At 43.4% G+C, this 19,684-nt stretch overlaps 2 protein-coding genes across 7 annotated transcripts in view; both read left to right on the plus strand.

Annotated features, from left to right (window-relative positions):
* Positions 1 to 9,768, plus strand: part of ripor2 (RHO family interacting cell polarization regulator 2) — an 83,697-nt gene extending 73,929 nt beyond the window's left edge. For all 6 annotated transcript variants that reach the window (XM_014178276.3, XM_045709824.2, XM_045709825.2 and 3 more), the window contains 8 exons: positions 3,916 to 4,084; positions 4,447 to 4,579; positions 4,725 to 4,889; positions 5,883 to 6,047; positions 6,395 to 6,597; positions 6,759 to 6,842; positions 7,075 to 7,165; positions 7,283 to 9,768. In XM_014178276.3, the coding sequence (XP_014033751.1) occupies positions 3,916 to 4,084; positions 4,447 to 4,579; positions 4,725 to 4,889; positions 5,883 to 6,047; positions 6,395 to 6,597; positions 6,759 to 6,842; positions 7,075 to 7,165; positions 7,283 to 7,383 (1,111 nt within the window). In that variant the 3' untranslated portion in view covers positions 7,384 to 9,768. The remainder of the gene's footprint in view (positions 1 to 3,915; positions 4,085 to 4,446; positions 4,580 to 4,724; positions 4,890 to 5,882; positions 6,048 to 6,394; positions 6,598 to 6,758; positions 6,843 to 7,074; positions 7,166 to 7,282) is intronic.
* Positions 9,769 to 15,593: 5,825 nt separating this feature from the next.
* Positions 15,594 to 19,643, plus strand: armh2 (armadillo like helical domain containing 2). The gene is made up of 3 exons (XM_014178284.3): positions 15,594 to 15,800; positions 18,854 to 19,035; positions 19,362 to 19,643. The coding sequence occupies exons 1-3, from the start codon at positions 15,602 to 15,604 to the stop codon at positions 19,641 to 19,643; spliced, it is 663 nt and encodes a 220-aa protein (XP_014033759.2). The 5' UTR covers positions 15,594 to 15,601.
* The last annotated feature ends 41 nt before the right edge of the window (positions 19,644 to 19,684 follow it).

A 19,684-nucleotide genomic window follows, 5' to 3' on the forward strand; every position in this document is an offset into this window, starting at 1 on the left:
ATCAAACAGTGAACTAATATGAAACATAGACAATAACTACTATGTCTGATATAACATTGAAATGACTTATTACATAGGCCTATGTAAACTAAATCCAAAGCACAAAAAGCAGACAACTTATAAAAAAACGAAATGCATATAGTAAATTAGCTATATAAAGTCATGAAAATAATTTACTTACAGATCTAAAAGTGCATCCAATCGTTCTAGAAGGTTATTATCGGCCGAGGCGAAATCACTCCCCCGATCCAAGTCCGACTCCAGTATTTTATTCAACGCTTCTCTGTTGGTATGCTTATTCATAGCTGCTGCCTTTTTAAGTTCCTGTTTGATATTTTAGTTTTTCCCCCTTTTTTTTCTTGAGAAGTCATCTTTTATGCTAAAGCCATGAAATGAAAGCGATGAAATCTGTTTACAATGTAATGAAGCATGCTCAGTGCGTCTCGTCTCTGAGCCAGGTAGCAATAGTTCACATTACGCATAGGCCTTGCTTTGTCCCACTCAGGTCAACTGCATATCCCTGGAAAGCTTATCTCATTGGCTACAAGACTATCAAGGTGCCATAGTAGCCAATCCTCTGTGTAATGAATGCCTACAGTGCGTAAGCAGGCAACATATTTTTGATGCGCAAAGATATAGTCACTCAGTGGACATTCAATGTCGCCATTAAGCCATATATCAGATAACATGGCAATAGGCTAGGTTTGTTCCTACCAACCTAAAGATGAATACCCCCCATGTAGCTATAGCTCAAACACAGACCAAATGGAAGCTTACCTTGTAAGATGTTTGCTGTTTGGTGAAAATGTTGTCTAAAATTAACATTTTGACTCTCGGGGCTGGTGATCAATAACGATAGGTCACAAGCAGATAAATAAGACCTGATCTGTGGAGTCACGGCTTTCGCTGTGTATCAACATATTCCGTGTTTATTTCGTATATGCTTCACAACGCTAACCAGAATGCAGATAGGGGCTACCGTTCTCATACCAGACTGAATTGAAAAACAAATCAAATAGGGTCCCCAAATATGGGGACTTTACATTTAAGTACTTTAAACCACTGTGTGTGTGTGTGTGTGACTACCCCAGGCTGTCTCTCTCCCCCTCGCTCCTTCTCTCCCCCATCTCTCGCTCTCCCCCCTCCTTCTCTCCCCCCTATCTGTCTCTCCCCCTCTCTTTCTCCCTCTCTCCCTCACCTACTACCCTTTCTCTTTCTCTCCCTCCTACCCCATCTCTTTCTCCCCATCATCACCCCCCTCTCCTTCTCTCCCCCTATCTCTCTCTCCCTCTCTCCCCCCTATCTCTCTCCCTCTCTCCTACCCTATCTCTCTTTCTGTCCCTCTCTCCTACCCTCTCTCCTACTCTACTTTTTCTTTCTCTCCTTCATACCCCATCTCTTTCTCCCCTCATCTCTCCCCCTCATGTCTCCTCCTCTCCTCCTCTCTCACCCCTTATGTCTCTCCCCCCTCATGTCTCTCCTTCTCTCCCCTCTCCTTCTCTCCCCTCTCCCTCTCCCCCCTTCTGTCTATCTCCCCTATCATTCTCTCACCCCCTATCTGTCCCCCCTTCTGTCTATCTCCCCTATCATTCTCTCACCCCCTATCTGTCCCCCCATCTGTCTCCCTCCCCTATCTTTCTCTCACCCCCCCATCTGTCTCCCTCCCCTATCTTTCTCTCACCCCCCCATCTGTCTCTCCTCCCCTCCTGTTTGTCTCTCTAGCCCTGTGCCTCTGTCCAGTGGAGTCAGGTTAGCAGTCTCTGCCAGGTGTAGGTTCTTTAGGGTTAGACTATTGTCTTGTTGCTGTCTGTGACTGTCTGTGTTGCTGTGACTACTATTTCATGTTTGTAAATGATTTCTGTATTCAGACAAAGGGTACTACTATGGGATCTCCTATGGCTCCTAACTATGTTAATTCGGATGATTTACTATACAATCTGACACACGTCAAATCAGTTTCCTTGATCTTCTGATTTTGTGTGAGGATAATGTAACATACACCGATATTTACAGGAAACCTACTGATGATAACAGTTTGTTGATGGCTGATAGCTGTCACCCGCTTCCCTTGAAAAACAGTTTGCCCTACAGCCAATTCTGTCAAATAAAAATCATTTTCAAAAAACAATCAGATTGACAGAAATATGGCTGAGACGCAAATAGAATTCAAGGAGGTGGGGTACAAAACTGGTCAGATTAATACTGCCATTGAGAAAATCCCAAACATGATCTATTTCAAGGACAGTTTCACAAAAAGAAGCATTCTTCGTTCTTACTACCCGCTATTCAAAGTGCTCTGAACAAATTAATGGAATCGTTCACAAACATTGGCACATTCTAAGAGCCGATGACAGTATTGGTAATGTGTTTTCGGGCCTTCCCTTGGTCGTATTCTTGCAGGGCATAAATCTCAGAGATCAATTGATACACTCTGATTTGCCACCCCAAAATTCCCCTGCACAACGTCTATTTGCGCCCCTAATGGATGGAAATTACAAGTGTAATGGCTGTGCTCAATGCAATGGCACTATAAATGTAGATCCTTCAAACACCCCCAAACAGGGAAACAGAACCCAATCAAAGGTGTTATCACGTGCTCCACTAAGGCAGTTATTTATCTTATAACTTGTCCTTGTGGTAAAAATGATGTGGGTAAAACGAAGCGCGAATCAAAAGTACGAATCTCGGGGCATCGTAGCACGTGTAAAAACATGACGTACACAGTTGCGGGCCACTTTTTAGAAGCGAACCACTTAATTTCGTCCCTACGTTATATCGGCATCACGTCGCCCGTCCTAGGAGAGGGGGTGACCTCAATAATGTATTGTTAAAACGAGAGGCTGCCTGGATCTTTAATTTAAAGACTCTTGCTCCCTTCGGCCTCAACGTGGACTTTGATCTGAAGCCATTCTTGTGATTCTACTAATCATTGTAAATGTTTGTAGGCCTATTTAGCCAAATTGTATTCGATCATATGCTATATGTTTTTTATATGTTCTATTTATATCTGTAAATCAACCAATGATATCAGGCCACAGCCCGCCTTGGTTACAGACACCTGTGTGTGTCCTTTGACACTTTATAAACTAGTGACCCTCAGTGTTTGTCATAATAAACTGGTTCAGCCCTGAATGCTGATTAGCTGACAGCCGTGGTATACCACGGCTATGACAAAACATTTTTTTGTATTGCTCTAATTACGTTGGTAACCAGTTTATAATAGCAATAAGGCCCTTCGGGTTTGTGATCATGCCTAAGAACAGCCCTTAGCTGTGGTATATTGGCCATATACCACACCACCTCGTGCCTTATTGCTGAGTTATACCCTGATGAAGACAGCTTGTCTGTCGAAACGTTGGTTATTAGGTTATTCAGTTATTGCATCTGAGCTCCTAGAGTGTGTGGCTCCCCCTTTTTTATTTTTCATGTGTTGCTGTGACTGTTATGCACGTTATGCGGTGTGATTGTTATCGCTGTTGTCAGCCTAACAGTGTCGTGGCATGGTTTGTTTTTCTGTGCCCTATGTGTCTCTCTCTGGCCGTGTCCCTATCCTATCTCTCTTTCCTCTCTTCTTATTCTGTCTCTTTCTGTCTGTCTCAGATGCCCACTTCCTGTCCAGATCACAATCCTAGAGAGTTTGTATAATTCAATAAACATTGTAAGGTGTTAAACAGCTACTCATGTTCAGTATCAAGTGTCAGCCAGTAAATGCTATTCTGTACCAGAGCCTCTATATTACGATGGAACAAATTACTTAAAATGATGGAAACATAATGCATTTAACTCTAGCATCACATATCAGGCTGATTTACATACTGTTATATTCTCATGGTTTTAGTAGTGATTGTATTCCACTTCTATGCTCTGCTGCTGCCCTCTGGTGGTGACTGTGTGTATCTCCTGTCTGTCTAACAGGCCTGGAGGCCAGCACCCAGAGGCCAGGGGCCACCTGAGTGAAGCCCTGACGGAGGACACCGGGGTGGGCAACAGTGTGGCCGGCAGCCCCCTGCCTCTCACCACCGGCAATGAGAATCTGGACATGGCCATCGTCATTCATCTGCAGTACTGCGAGCATCTCATCCAGGTGAATGAACATGCTCCAGTGCCCTCACAGAGGAACTCTGGAAAATGATAGAGAAATGTTTTTCTTATGATATTGTTATAGTCAAGCATGTGTCAAATCCACTGCGCTCCTATTAGTCTGTCTGTAATTTAAATGTCAAACATACTTTTTTTCCAATTGATAACAAACTAGACTCTGTCATGCTAACTAATTACAGTCTTGAGCAGATGTAGAAAATGAAATTAGCATTGATCTAAGAGTGTGGCCGGGAAGTTCTCTTGTCATTTATTGGCTGCGACTGCATGGAAGAGTGGAGACTAACACAATACTACATGGTTTGGCTACTGTGTGCGCACCAACTCAATCTCTGTGTGTAATGACAGCTCCTGTCCAGTGGAGGGAACCCTTGGCAGCGTAGAGCCCAGCTCCAGAAGCTCTCAGCTCAGACTCAGCTGTTAGAGGAACTTGGAGAGTTCAGCACAGAACGCCTGGGGTGCATCACTTCGGCTGCTGACGGTGGGTTCTCTCGCTCTCTCTCTTGATACTTTACAGACCATTGTTCAGTAAATATTAATATCATGGAGGCTACTTTGTACTCCCTCTCTGGAGCAAGGAACTAGGTCAAATAATGAATCTCTATGTCCTCCCTCCTCTCTCTCAGTGCTCCCAGGGCTGGCAGAGCGGCCAGGGCTGATGGCTCTGTGGTCCGAGTGTAGTGGTTCTGGAGGAGAGTTCCACACTACGCTGGACCGGGTGCTTAAACACATGCACCTCAGCTACACCAGTCCACTGCAGGAGAGGCACCCACACACCACAGCTGAAACAGGTAGGGCTCTCTTTCTCTGTGTGTGTGTGTTTGTGTCTTAAAACGTTTGTGTTTGTAGCTATTTGTGTCCAACATATACAAAGTGTATGTGAGTGCATCTGATTGATTACACCATAGTTCAGGGATCATCAGCTATATTCAGCCGTGGGCCGATTTTAATTATTTTCTTGTGTGGATTTCGTGGGGCTGGAACATAATTACAAATAATTTGTAGACTGCAAATTGACTGCAAGAAGCCCAAACAGACATAAAAATGTAAAACCTTTCTTACACATATGACCACGTGGGAATACTTGGGAACAGATTTCCAAAATTAAAATCACTTGGAGCTGATTTCCTGGTGTTTTTACAGTCTTATGTCCAACAATGAAAATGCTAAAAAAATCAATAATGTTTTCTTAGTTTTTGCTGATAAAACTTGTAGGCCAAATAAAACCACCAATTGGGGAACCCTGCCATAGTATGTAGTGCAGCTGTACTGTCACTGTATACATCTCACACGGCTGTCTCTGTATACATCTCACACAGCTGTCTGTACTGTCACTGTATACATCTCACACGGCTGTCTCTGTATACATCTCACACGGCTGTCTGTACTGTCACTGTATACATCTCACACGGCTGTCTGTACTGTCACTGTATACATCTCACACGGCTGTCTGTACTCTCTCTGTATACATCTCACACGGCTGTCTGTACTGTCACTGTATACATCTCACATGGCTGTCTGTCCTGTCACTGTATACATCTCACATGGCTGTCTGTCCTGTCACTGTATACATCTCACATGGCTGTCTGTCCTGTCACTGTATACATCTCACACAGCTGTCTGTACTGTCACTGTATACATCTCACACGGCTGTCTGTACTGTCACTGTATACATCTCACACGGCTGTCTGTCCTGTCACTGTATACATCTCACACGGCTGTCTGTACTGTCACTGTATACATCTCACACGGCTGTCTCTCTCTTCCCTCTCGGTCCTCCACAGTGATCTGGCTGGTGGTGAGTGAGATGGTGGACAGGAGTGAACTGGCCTCCCCTCCTCCCTCGGCCCTGTCCCAGGACGTCCTCACAGTGTTCCAATTCCACAGCTACATCTCAGAGCACAGCGTTGGGGACATGGAGGAACACCTTCTGCGGGTGGCCAGAGAGGGTAAGGCTCAGGACCAACACAACTTCTACCAGCATTCATGTTACAAGCCTCCCTTCCTCATCTGTTGGGGGTCCTAGTGTACTAAATTCCTTGGAGGCTGAGTTGTTTATATTCTAGGTGCCAGTCTGTTTTGCTTTAACTAACATTTTGCTGTTTGGCAAGACAATGATGTAGTGTGGAATGTAGAACCAGTCAGTAACCCAAGTTAGAGGTCTGATCTGATAAAGACCGAGGTGGTCCAAACATTAAGACTTGCTACATGGTCCGCTGAACAAAACTTACTTGTAGCTATAAGTACCTGTGTGAGTTAATTATGTAATAAACTGGATTGGCCGTCCATCCCTCAGCTGTGTTTGCGGAAGGCCTGTGCAGCGGCGACTCGGAGCGTTGTCTAAAGGAATTAGAAGAGGTGTCACACACCGGCCTGTGTCCCCAGTTGCAGACCCTCAGGGCCCTGGCCTCCCTCCTCTCACACAAAGACCCCCAGCTCAGCAAGGCCGCAACTGCCTACATCACCTCCGCTGCCTCTCACACACCCTTTAGGTCAAAGGTCAGTGTGTGTGTGTGAAATGGTGTTTCTATTAGCCTGGGAGCGTCAAGGATCAACCCTACTGTCTGTCAAGGTACTCACTAAACCAGCCAGGATTACTGGACAGGTGTGTTACGGCAGGGAACTGAGTTTGTGTGTGTGTGTTGTGTGTGTGTTTACAGGCGGTGGACTGCTACACACAGTCCTTGTCGGAGGGGGGAGTTGTAACCCAAAGGTCTGCCTGCGCTGCTCTCAGCTGTCTACAGGTCAGTGTATATCTGACAGCAATATTCTATTTCTATGGAAGATAAAGTGAAGTTTAACCAGTCTGTATGTTCCTGGTCTTAGTAAGATTTATTTATTAATCAAGTAATTCATATTCATTATGTGTCCCTGAAGCAAGAGCGTCACATACATTCCTTATGAACTTCTTCAGTGGCTTAGTCTCCTTTCAGCAACGTACCCGTTAGGAAGTGAACCTGTTCTCCTCTCTGTCAGGCGGTGGAGAGTATCCGAGCGGTGGTGTTGCTGTGTGACTCGGCAGACGAGGAGCTTCACCACATTGCCATAGAAACCCTGCTCACCTTGGGTGAGTGATTGACAAAAAAAATGTCTGTTTTAGTGAACCTAGATCCATTTTCAAATGGTTGAGGTCTAACATGTGACTCCTCCTTCTCTTTCTTCTTCTGCTGCTGACGGTCCCCAGGAGAGGAGGGGCGTCTGGCGTATGAGCAGCTGGACACAGTGCCCAGGGAGCTGGTACAACTGGGGACACGGCGAGGGAACGCTGTCACCACCGCCTTCTGAAAGCACAGGTCTAATTAACTTAACCTAGGAGCATCATAACCACAGGAGGGGGACAACCCCCCGCCAACAGAACAACCTGTCCTGGCCTCCCTCCACTGCGCCTGAACATGCATTTGAATGGACACAGCTAGGGGGGAGGGCCTGATCAAAGCAGAGGAGCCCAACTAATCATCAAAGGGCCACATGTCTCATCCTTCAACAGACTGGACTAAATCCTAGCTGTCCACCACTATTAAGCAATCTGTCACTGCACAGACAGAGCCTATTTACTATCATAACTATTATTAGGAATCTTATTATCGTGGTTGTTTGACATTGTTATTATCAGTATCACAGTTATGATTGCTTTATATAACTGCTATTAATTATTTGTATTAGTAAGTGACGTTCACATTAGACGACGGCTATTTGCGCTTTTCGAATTGCACTGTGGCAGGCGTGTAAATATAATAGCACAGCATTATACTCTGTGTGATAATGAGTGACGCATCGAAATGGATTGAGTTGGTGTTTGTTCTTCTGGTATGCACCGTTGAGTTTCAGGGATTTTACAGACAGTTTGAACACTTTCTGTCAGAGTGTGTCACGGATGACAAGTCAGAAGACAGATTCAGGTTTCTCAGGAGGAGGTAGTTAAGCAATGTTCGCAGTCTCACGTCATCAACATGCAAAAAGAGGAGGACGGTGTCTTACCAGCCAGCAATGTCCTCACTTCATCAACATGCACAACGTGAAGAGAGAATCATATTCTTGGACTGCTTAACAAACTCTTCTACCCACACATGCCTGGGATCTGCATTCAGAGTTGGATTGAATGTCTGCTTGCTGAGAACTGATTTGAGATCAGTTGTTTAAGCCACTGGAGGAGATTGATCAAAATCTATTGTTTTGGAAGTAGGATGGCCTCCATGCATGTGCCCATTAATACATGTACTGCTCTTTTTATCCTGTTGGTACTAATGCAGTCTAGGAGTATGTGTTAGTTAGGTAATGTTAGTGAGAAATGAGAACGTAATTGCTCCATAACGGTACAGATCAGAACCAAGGGGTTTGTATAAGTTGGGATGTTGCCGAGGCTATAGTGCTCCGTATAGCTTCTTATGCCTATTGTAACTATACTACTGAGTCCGTGGCTTCTTTGCCATGACAACAAAACATGTTTGTTTCTCGACCTAATTTATTTATTTTTTTACACATCACATTTTGGATTCTAATATTCTTTAATTTGCATTTACTTTTTTGAGTAAGAGGGCAGAATGCAGATACTAGTAAAATAGCTGTATATTTATGTTTCATTTTCTGCTTCTGGTTGACATTTGAAATATTGGCCTCAAATTCATTTTTGGTAATGATCTTGCTTAGATAAAATGTGGATTTGTTTAGCTCTTTTGGAATTTGTTTATACGTTTAAAGGAAAAATCCACTCAAAAACTATATTTTGGGACAGTATCAACAGACTAATGAAAATAAATTCCATAAAGCTGTTTGAGTGGATTCTAACTTTAAGTAGAATGGATGGCTGATGTTATCTGGAGAGGATTTGCAAAAATCATATAGCTTTGCTCCAAATGGGACAGTAGATATTAGAGAATGTTACTTTATTACGCAAGTGACTTATAACCAAAGTAAAGTCTGAATTTAAGAAAATAATCTTTAGTAAGAATGAATTATGAACCTATCTGCAACCTGGTCTCTACACCCAGACTCACCTGAAAAGCACAACAATATTAATCAATGTTATCTAAATGATCATCTCAGTCCTGTGACATTACATCTGGTTCTAACTGCACACTCTCCAAAAGCCATAGCGATGAAAAAGGTGTATTTAAGGCAGTAATATGTGTGATAATATTTTTTTCTTTTGTATATTAAAGCTGTAAGTGTGAGTTGTTAAAATTGAAGATGGCTTTTTGTTTTTCTATGTCAAAGTGTGGCCTTGTGTTCGCTGAACATGGTCTATATTTTGAGTAACAATGCCTGTTTCTCCCATGATGTGAATAACATTACAGTATTTTGGTAAGATGATACTCGTTACTTCAAGAACTAATCTAACAACATCCTTGTTTTTTTTTGTTCACAAGACCTCTGCTTTCTTTCTACTAAAAGTGACCAGTGTTGTGAATGGACATTTTGCTTCTATTCCAATCCAAGTCATCAGATTAAACACGTAGGTAAAATAATTCAACGTTGTTTGATATTCATATTTTATGTAACCACACATGATTTGCATTATGGTGGACCTTGGACTTGAACAGAAAGCACACGGAAAGGTCATGTCACATAGCTTCAGTAGACTGCATTACATTATTTTCTCCTTTTGGTTTACAGTATTTCTCCTGCTCAATGAAAGTGGCAATAAAGTTTATTTTTGCATAATTATGAAAATGTTGGCCGATTTGTTTCATTTATTGGAGATACATTGGATATGGATCAGAAGTTCACAGGTTGTAATCTTGCCGATGCCTTTTCTTAAAATAGGGCCACCTTGCATGTGGTTTTCGTGATCTGATCAAGAGGAGCCAATCCCAATGGGACTCCCAATCATGGCCGGTTGTGATACAGCCTGGAATTGAACCAGGGTCTGTAGTGATGCCTCTTGCACTGAGATGCAGTGCCTTAGACCGCTGCCTCCCGAGCATCTGCCCAGACCAGCAAGCTCACTCTCCCATCCCTACTGCCAACATTGTTTACCACTTGGCCTTAAATTGTACCAATTTGTTTTTCTCGGTCGACCATGCTATTAAAATATTAAAATTGTGTCAATGATGGGGGATTAATTGACTTCCAAGTTCTGTATACATTTTTTCAAGATTAATTATGAGAAGAGAATTGTCCAGCCCAACGGGTATCTCACTACACCCCCATATGCCATGTCTTGAAATATGCAGACAGACAGAATAAAACTACGTTTACGTTGAAGTCGGAAGTTTACATACACCTTAGCCAAATACATTTCAACTCAGTTTCACAACTCCTGACATTTAATCCGAGTAAAAATTCCCCGTCTTAGGTCAGTTAGGATCACCACTTCATTTTAAGAATGTGAAATGTCAGAATAATAGTAGAGAGAATGATTTATTTCAGCTTTTATTTCTTTCATCACATTCCCAGTGGGTCAGAAGTTTATATACACTCAATTAGTGTTTGGTAGCATTGCCTTTAAATTGTTTAACTTGGGTCAAACGTTTCGGGTAGCCTTCCACAAGCTTCCCACAATAAGTTGGGTGAATTTTGGCCCATTCCTCCTGATAGAGCTGGTGTAACTGAGTCAGGTTTGTAGACCTCCTTGCTCGCACACAGTTTTTCAGTTCTGCCCACAAATGTTCTATAGGATTGAGGTCAGGGCTTTGTGATGGCCACTCCAATACCTTGACTTTGTTGTACTTAAGCCAATTTCCCACAACTTTGGAAGTATGCTTGGGGTCATTGTCCATTTGGAAGACCCATTTGCAACCAAGCTTTAACTTCCTGACTGATGTCTTGAGATGTTGCTTCAATATATCCACATAATCTTCCTGCCTCATGATGCCATCTATTTTGTGAAGTGCACCAGTCCCTCCTGCAGCAAAGCACCCCCACAACATGATGCTGCCACCCCCGTGCTTCAAGGTTGGGATGGTGTTCTTCGGCTTGCAAGCATCCCCCTTTTTCCTCCAAACATAACAATGGTCATTATGGCCAAACAGTTCCATTTTTGTTTAATCAGACCAGAGGACATTTCTCCAAAAAGTACGATCTTTATCCCCATGTGCAGTTGCAAACCATAGTCTGGCTTTTTTTTTTATGGTGTTTTGGAGCAGTGGCTTCTTCCTTGCTGAGCAGCCTTTCAGGTTATGTCGATATAGGACTCGTTTTACTGTGGATATAGATACTTTTGTACCTGTTTCCTCTGGCATCTTCACAAGGTCCTTTGCTGTTGTTTTGGGATTGGTTTGCACTTTTCGCACCAGTAGTGCATTCATCTCTAGGAGACAGAAGGCGTCTCCTTCCTGAGCGGTATGACGGCTGCATGGTCCCATAGTGTTTATACTTGCGTACTATTGTTTGTACAGATGAACGTGGTACCTTCAGGTGTTTGGAAATTGCTCCCAAGGATGAACCAGACTTGTGGAGGTCTACCCTTTTTTTCTGAGGTCTTGGCTGATTTCTTTTGATTTTCCCATGATGTCAAGCAAAGAGGCACTGAGTTTGAAGGTAGGCCTTGAAATACAACCACAGGTACACCTCCAATTGACTCAAATGATGTCAATTAGCCTATCAGAAGCTTCTAAAGCCATGACATCATTTTCTGGAATTTTCCAAACTGTTTAAAGGCACAGTCAACTTAGTGTATGTAAACTTCTGACCCACTGGAATTGTGATACAGTGAATTATAAGTGAAATAATCTGTCTGTAAACAATTGTTGGAAAAATGACTTGTGTCATGCACAAAGTAGATGCCAAAGCTATAGTTTGTTAACAAGAAATTTGTGGAGTGGTTGAAAAATGAGTTTTAATGACTCCAAACTTAAGTGTATGTAAACTTCTGACTTCAACTGTAAATCTGACAGCCAACTTTCTACCTGCGCCCACAACTTCCAGTCTATAGCATTCCCAGAAAGCATGGATTGAGTCATTATTAGTTTTGCACTTGTGACATGTGCCATTGTGCTGTAGAATTTGGGAATTTTGTCTCTTGTATAATGGTTCCAGGGAACTGAGAGAGAGCGAGAGACAGCTGCTTGTGAGCTCTCACATTTTTCAACATGTTTTTTACAAAAAGATAGATTTGGAATTAGATAAACTTGGATTTTTGGCAGGGACATATACACGATGCTACCCTCCACAGCATAACCTTCACTCCAGATTCAAAACGCCAAACCTACAACCTAATTTTGGACAAAATTACCTGGAAGGATTACTACTACCAAGGATTGATTGATTGTATTAATGCTGATGATATCTGGAAATGTGCACGTTCACCCTGGCCCATCAACTGCTGCTAGCCCCAATTTTGACTTGTGCTCTGATATTTGCTTCACTGATTTCTGCTCTCGTAAAAGCCTGGGTTTTCTGCACATTAACACTAGAAGCTTATTACCTAAAATTGATCAATTGAAAGTGTGGGTTCACAGCTCCAATCCAGATGTGTTGGTCATTACTGAGACTTGGTTAAGAAAGTGTTTTGAATACTGATGTTAACCTTTCTGGTTATAACCTTTTTCGTCAAGACAGATCTTCCAAAGTTGGGGGAGTGGCAATCTTTACCAAGGATCACCTTCCGTGCTCGGTTGTCTCCACCAAGTCTGTCCCCAAACAATTTGATTTGCTGGTTTTAAGCATGAAACTTTCAAATAGCTCTTTGTTGACTTTTGCTGGGTGCTATCGTCCTCCATCAGCACCGGCCTGTACCCTACCTTCCCTAAGCTCTCTCCTGGCCTCTTACACTAAGTCTTAATTTGTACTGCTAGGTGACCTAAACTAGGACATGCTTAAACCACCTGACCAAGTCCTAAAGCAATGGGACTCCCTAAATCTTTCTCGGATTGTTAACAATCCCAAGGTATGACTCCAAACACCCAGAAAAGGCTACTCTTCTCGATGTTATCCTCACAAATAATCCTGATAGGTATCAGTCTGTTTTCTATAATGACCTTAGTGATGACTGTTTTACAGCCTGTGTTTGTAATGGCTTCTCAGTGAAACAACCTGTCCTGATTTGTCTTAGACACTTGCTAAAAAAAACTTCAATGAGCAAGCCTTCCTTCATGGCCTGGCCTCTGTAAATTGGTATAAAATTAGCATGATCCCCTCTGTTGAAGACACTTGGACCTTCTTTTTTGATATTTTCAGTGGTATTGTAAACAAACACACCCCCATAAAGAAAATGATAATTAAAAACAGGTTCAGCTCCTGGTTTGACCGTGACCTTGCAGAGTTACTCCACTTCAAGAATTGAATTTGGTGAAAGGCTCGGCACACGCATACTCAGGCTGACTGGCTCTCGTTCGGGCAAATGAGAAATAAGTGCACTCAGGCTATCCGGAAGGCCAAAGTTAGTTACTTTAAGGAGCAGTTCTCTCTCAAGGTCTAACCCCAAGAAGTTCAGGAAAACAGTTAAAGACCTGGAGAATAAACCCTCCTCACAGCTGCCCGTGTCCCTTAATGTTGAGGTGGTTGTTACTGACAAGAAGCACGTGGCTGAGCTCTTTAATCACCACTTCATTAAGTCAGGCTTCATATTTAGCCATGCCTCCTTGCCCGTCCAACATTTCCTCATCTCCCACCCCTGCTAATGCGACTAGCCCCCGCTGCTCCTCCCTCTTTTGCCCCTGCATCGTTAAAGTTTCTCCCTGCAGGTGGTCACTGAGTCCGAGGTGCTAAAGGAGCTCCTTAAACAGACGGTTTAGACCCTTCTTTAAAAAGGTTACTGCCCCTATCATCGCCAAGCCTATCTCTGACATTTTTAACCTGCCTCTCCTCTCTGGGGAGGTTCCCATTGGTTGGAAGGCAGCAACGGTGCATCCTTTATTTAACGGGGGAGATCAAATTGATCCTAACTGTTATAGGCCTATTTCTATTTTGCCCTGTTTATCAAAAGTGTTGGAAAAACTTGTCAATAATCAACTAACTGGCTTTCTTGATGTCTATAGTATTCTCTCTGGTATGCAGTCTGGTTTCCACTCAGGTTATGGATGTGTCACTGCAACCTTAAAGGTCCTCAATGATGTCACAATTGCCATTGATTCTAAGCAATGTTGTGCTGCTATTTTTGACTTGGCCAAAGCTTTTGATACGGTAGACCATTACATTCTTGTGGGCCGGCTAAGGAGTATTGGTGTCGCTGAGGGGTCTTTGGCCTGGTTTGCTAACTACCTCTCTCAAAGAGTGCAGTGTATAAAGTCAGAACATCTGCTGTCTCTGTCACTGCCTGTCACCAAGCGAGTACCCCAAGGCTTAATCCTAAGCCCCACGATCTAAATTTACATCAACAAAGTGCTCTCATCCATTTATATGCAGATTATACAGTCTTATACTCAGCTGGCCCCTTCCTGGATTTTGTGTTAAACGCTCTGCAACAAAACTTTCTCTGCCCTTAACCCTGTTTTGAACACCTCCAAAACAAAGGTCATGTGATTTGGTAAGAAGAATGCCCCTCTCCCCACCGGTGGGTACTGGAGGACTGGAGTTGGGAAACACTGAGCTGGAGGATGAGTATGTACTTTCCCACAGCCGCTTAACCTTCCAGCAGTGACATACTGCTCATCACACTGTCACCTCTCCTCTTTGTGTTTGTCCTTTTAGCCCAGTTTACACCGGACTTGCCTAGTTAAATAAAAAATATATAAATTCTATTCATTAGTTTATACTGGATTAAGCATACATTTCTTAACTGTAATTTCATTAGTTATGGTCCAACTAGCCGTCCACCTTGTTATTGTTAAGTCTTTGTTCCAATAGTTTTCTAAGAGATTGTCAGTTGGATATGCTCTCTGCAAGGTTTAGTATATCTTCCCTATCATATTAACATCCTTTTCTGGCTGCCAAAGTTTTGGGATTTATTTCAGTGAATAACAAGCAATCCACCGAACACAATGATCTAAAATAACTTATCTACAGATCAACTGTCTAAAATGTGAGAAATGTGGACAAGCTCAGGACATGTTATCACCAGGTGTAAACTGGGCTAAAAGGACAAACACAAAGAGGAGAGGTGACAGTGTGATGAGCAGTATGTCACTGCTGGAAGGTTAAGCGGCTGTGGGAAAGTACACACTCATCCTCCAGCTCAGTGTTTCCCAACTCCAGTCCTCCCATCAGCACACATTTTTGTTGTAGCCCCAGACAAGCACACCTGATTCAACTTATCATCAAGCCCTTGATGAGTTGAATCAGGCATGCTTGTCCAGGGCTACAATGAAAATGTGTACAGTTCGGGGTACTCAAGGACTGGAGTTGGGAAACTTAACTCTAGCTGACTTTACAAAGTTATCTAACAAGAAAAAAAAGTTGTGTTCAGACAGGGATTATCAGCCTACCTAAACTAGCAGATAAATTCCTGTGCTTGTGTGTATGGTATTTCCATAGAGAAAGAACTATCCGTGTCTATGGATATCTCTGAAGTAATTCTACTCGCATAAAGAATGTAGTTGCATCACAATGGTTAGAGAATTTTGTATTCCATCTCAAGCATTCCGATCCACACACATTCAGCTGAACACAAAGGAAAACTGACACCATGATTCAGCGAATTGCATTATTTTACAGCAACCATATCAAAAACTACCTGTTTCCCAATGATGAGGGGTCTGATGAAGGCGATAAGAACCTGCACTATAGGAAGATTAGACTAGCAGGCCAGGACATTCAGGACACAGAACTGCCACTGGAGAAGAGAGTACTGGCAGTCCACAACATTGGCCTACTGGGATACACAGGTATAGTGTAGTATAAGAAACGGGTGTGCTTAATGCTTATTCAACACTTTGTAAAGTAGTAAACTATACTGATTGAAATAAAGAGAAGAAACCTGCAATCACTGAATAGGTGTATCTCAGGGCTCTCCAACACTGTTTCTGGAGAGCTACCCTCCTGTAGGTTCACAGCAACCCCAGTCGTAACTAACCTGATTCAGCATATCAATTAGCTAATTATATTAGAATCAAGTGCGCTACATTAGGGTTGGAGCTAAAACCTACAGGATGGTAGCTCTGCAGGAATCAAGTTGGAGAAACCCTGTATTTAGCTAATCAACACTTTTGTCTGTAGCAGACGCTACAAAGGTCACCTTGACAACATAATCTATTGTTTTAACACAAATGATAACCGTCCTATGGGCGCTCTGTGTAAACAGTATTATGTAATGTTTTCTGGCGGCAGGTAGCCTAGAGGTTAAGAGTGTTGGGCCAATAACCGAAATGTTGCTGGTTCGAATCCCAGAGCCGCCTAGGTGAAAAATCTGTTGATGCAATTAACCAGAGATTATCCATTATATTATTCTCAAGGTCAAATCAAACTTTGTCACATGCGCTGAATACAAGTGTAGACTTTACTGTGAATAAAAAGGGGGGGGGGGGGTCAAAATCAATAGTCAGTATCTGGTGTGGCCACCAGCTGCATTAAGTACTGCAGTGCATCTCCTCCTCGTGGACTGCCCCAGATTTGCCAGTTCTTGCTGTGAGATGTTACCCCACTCTTCCACCAAGGCACCTGCAAGTTCCCCGACATTTCTGGGGGGGAAATGGCCCTAGCCCTCACCCTCCGATCCAACAGGTCCCAGACGTGCTCAATGGGATTGAGATCCGGGCTCTATTCGCTGGCCATGGCAGAACACTGAGATTTCTGTCTTGCAGGAATCAGGCACAGAACGAGCAGTATGGCTGGTGGCATTGTCATGCTGGAGGGTCACGTCAGGATGAGCCTGCAGGAAGGAGAATGTCTTCCCTGTAATGCACAGCGTTGAGATTGCTTGCAATGACAAGCTCAGTCCAATGATGCTATGACACACCGCCCCAGACCATGACAGACCCTCCACCTCCAAATCGATCCCGCTCCAGAGTACAGGCCTCGGTGTAACGCTCATTCCTTCAACGATAAACGCAAATCTGACCATCACCCCTGGTGAGACAAAACCACGACTCGTCAGAGAAGAGCACTTTTTGCCAGTCCTGTCTGGTCCAGCGACTGTGGGTTTGTGCCCATAGGCGACGTCGTTTCCGGTGAGGACCTGCCTACAAGCCCTCAGTCCAGCCTCTCTCAGCCTATAGCGGACAGTCTGAGCACTGATGGAGGGATTGTGCGTTCCTGGTGTAACTCGGGCAGTTGTTGTTGCCATCCTGTACCTGTCCCGCAGGTGTGATGTTCCGATGTAACGATCCTGTGCAGGTGTTGTTATACGTGGTCTACCACTGCGAGGATGATCAGCTGTCCGCCCTGTCTCCCTGTAGCACTGTCTTAGGCATCTCACAGAACGGACATTGCATTTATTGCCCTGGCCACATCTGCAGTCATCATGCCTCCTTGCAGTATGCCTAAGGCACGTTCACGCAGATGAGCAGGGACACTGGGCATCTTTCGGTGTTTTTCAGAGTCAGTAGAAAGGCCTCTTTAGTGTCCTAAGTTTTCATAACTGCGACCTTAATTGCCTACCGTCTGTAAGCTGTTAGTGTCTTAACGACCATTCCACAGGTCCATGTTCATTAATTGTTTATGGTTCATTGAACAAGCATGGGAAACAGTGTTTAAACCCTTTACAATGAAGATTTGTTTAGTTATTTGGATTTTTACATATTATCTTTGAAAGACAGGGTCGTGAAAAAAGGACGTTTCTTTTTTTGCTGAGATCATTGTGCAAGATGCTTCCTTGACTCAGGCTGCTTGACTAGACTGACAAAATTCAAAAGGCAGTAAGGTCATTTCTGCATGACCAAATTTAAATATTTTTCTTACAGTTTAATATATGCTTTCACGAAGAATAAAAACCATGTAGGATATTGGGATTATACATTTTATAATTGTAGCTACATCCACCATAACAAGAAATAGATACAATGGGTTGACATGACCACCGTTGTCATTTTTTACCCAAGTGCTATGACTGATTTTTAGAGTAGTACGTCACCACAGGTGGCTCATAGTTCAATGGTTGAGAATTCTAAACCCACATGAGCTAAGAGCACCCAAAACCAGAGTTCATTTGACCTTTTGATAAAGAGCTACTGTGTAAATATTGAACTGAGCCCCTAATCTTCATTTAAGGCGATTGCACTTTCCTTCCCAACACTGCAATATGCAAGTCTATGTTTAACATCGTTTTTGCACCCCATTGGGGATTTGAATTTACACTGCAAGTGGAAATGTCAGGGACTCAGCGCATTACCACAGTGAGCCAACTGGCCAGAGACAGATTTGCTCGTGATGGACATTTGATCATCAGAGCATGCCAGTGGACTTCAAGTATGCTTTAGTGAGAAAGTGTTGGGATCAGGTACAACTACGTTTACCCACCCCAAGATTATTCATAAGAAATTTCACCCACCCACAACTTCACACCAGAATGCATTTTATTAATTTGAATGGGTTGGGCAGAGGCTGAATTTGGGGTTTAGTTACATGAGCAATTAGGGTTAAAGGGTGTAAGTCACTCTGGATAACAGCGTCTGATAAATGTTTCCACATCCAATTGCACCAAATTGTCGTGGTGAGGTATAACTCCTGTGGGCTAACTTTACTTGTTGGGGCATACTTACACAATGGATTGTTTTGGTCTCCGTGTATGCTAATGAAATGAATAAATTACATGAAGACAACAAAATGCATGTTTGGCACCACTGCACTGCTCAAATAAAAGAGAAGATTATATTCAGTGTCTTGTGAAATCAGAGCACATTGCAAAGCCATCGTGTGTCAATGTTTGATATGTAGCTACTAAAAGTAGATACACCCCAAGAGAGGTACTTTGCCTCTGAAAAGTATTAAACCATTTTCCCAGGTGGCTATGCAGCAGCAACCTGTGCTGCAGAGTACATGCCAGCCATGGCAGACTTCCTCAAGCAGCCCAGCCTGTCAGATGACCAGAGGATCTCTGTGCTGGAGGGGCTGTCTGGGGTCTGTTATGTCCACTTGACCAACCAGAAGCAGGCCCACTCAATGGGCCTCTACGCCACACTACAGGTAGCCTAGAGAAGGGTTATTCAACACTTACCCTATGAGGTCCAGAGCCTTCTGGTTCTTTTCTGATAATTCATTGCACCCAGCTGGTGTCCCAGGTCTAAAGCAGTCCTTGATTAGCCGGGAACAATTAAATGCAGTGAAACTGGCATTGTGGTGGAGTTGGAGTTTAAAGGGCCTGGAGGTTAGAGCAGCAGGTAACTCTGGCTGTAGATGGTCACCTGCCATTGTGGCCTTGAGCAAGGCACTGAACCCATAACATTCAATTTTAGCATTTAATTATAAGCCAAAATTTGTCTGACAATTTACTACACAATATTCTCCTACAGGAGCTGATGGACCCCACCTGCCCACTGTCTCTATCCACCAAGGCTAAAATGTGGAGCTGCTACTTGCTCAACATCCTGTGTTGTAACAACATCCCAGTTATACGCACCTTGGTGGGGTCACAGAGCCTGAGGCTGACCCTAGAGGCTCTGGAGGGACAGGACTGGTACGGCTGGCCGAAGAACTGCGCCAGGGAACTGCTCTGCATGCTAGGGTTCTGGGCACCACAGGTTGTTACAGCACTAGGCGCAGGACAGGTTACAGAGCAAAACAATGGCTCTTAAGCAAACTCATTTCTGAGCCTTTGTTTGAGGGCAGGTTTAAA

This window comes from Salmo salar, chromosome 27 (assembly GCF_965601325.2).
Source record: "Salmo salar chromosome 27, fSalSal1, whole genome shotgun sequence".
NCBI classification, from domain to species: Eukaryota; Metazoa; Chordata; class Actinopteri; order Salmoniformes; family Salmonidae; genus Salmo; species Salmo salar.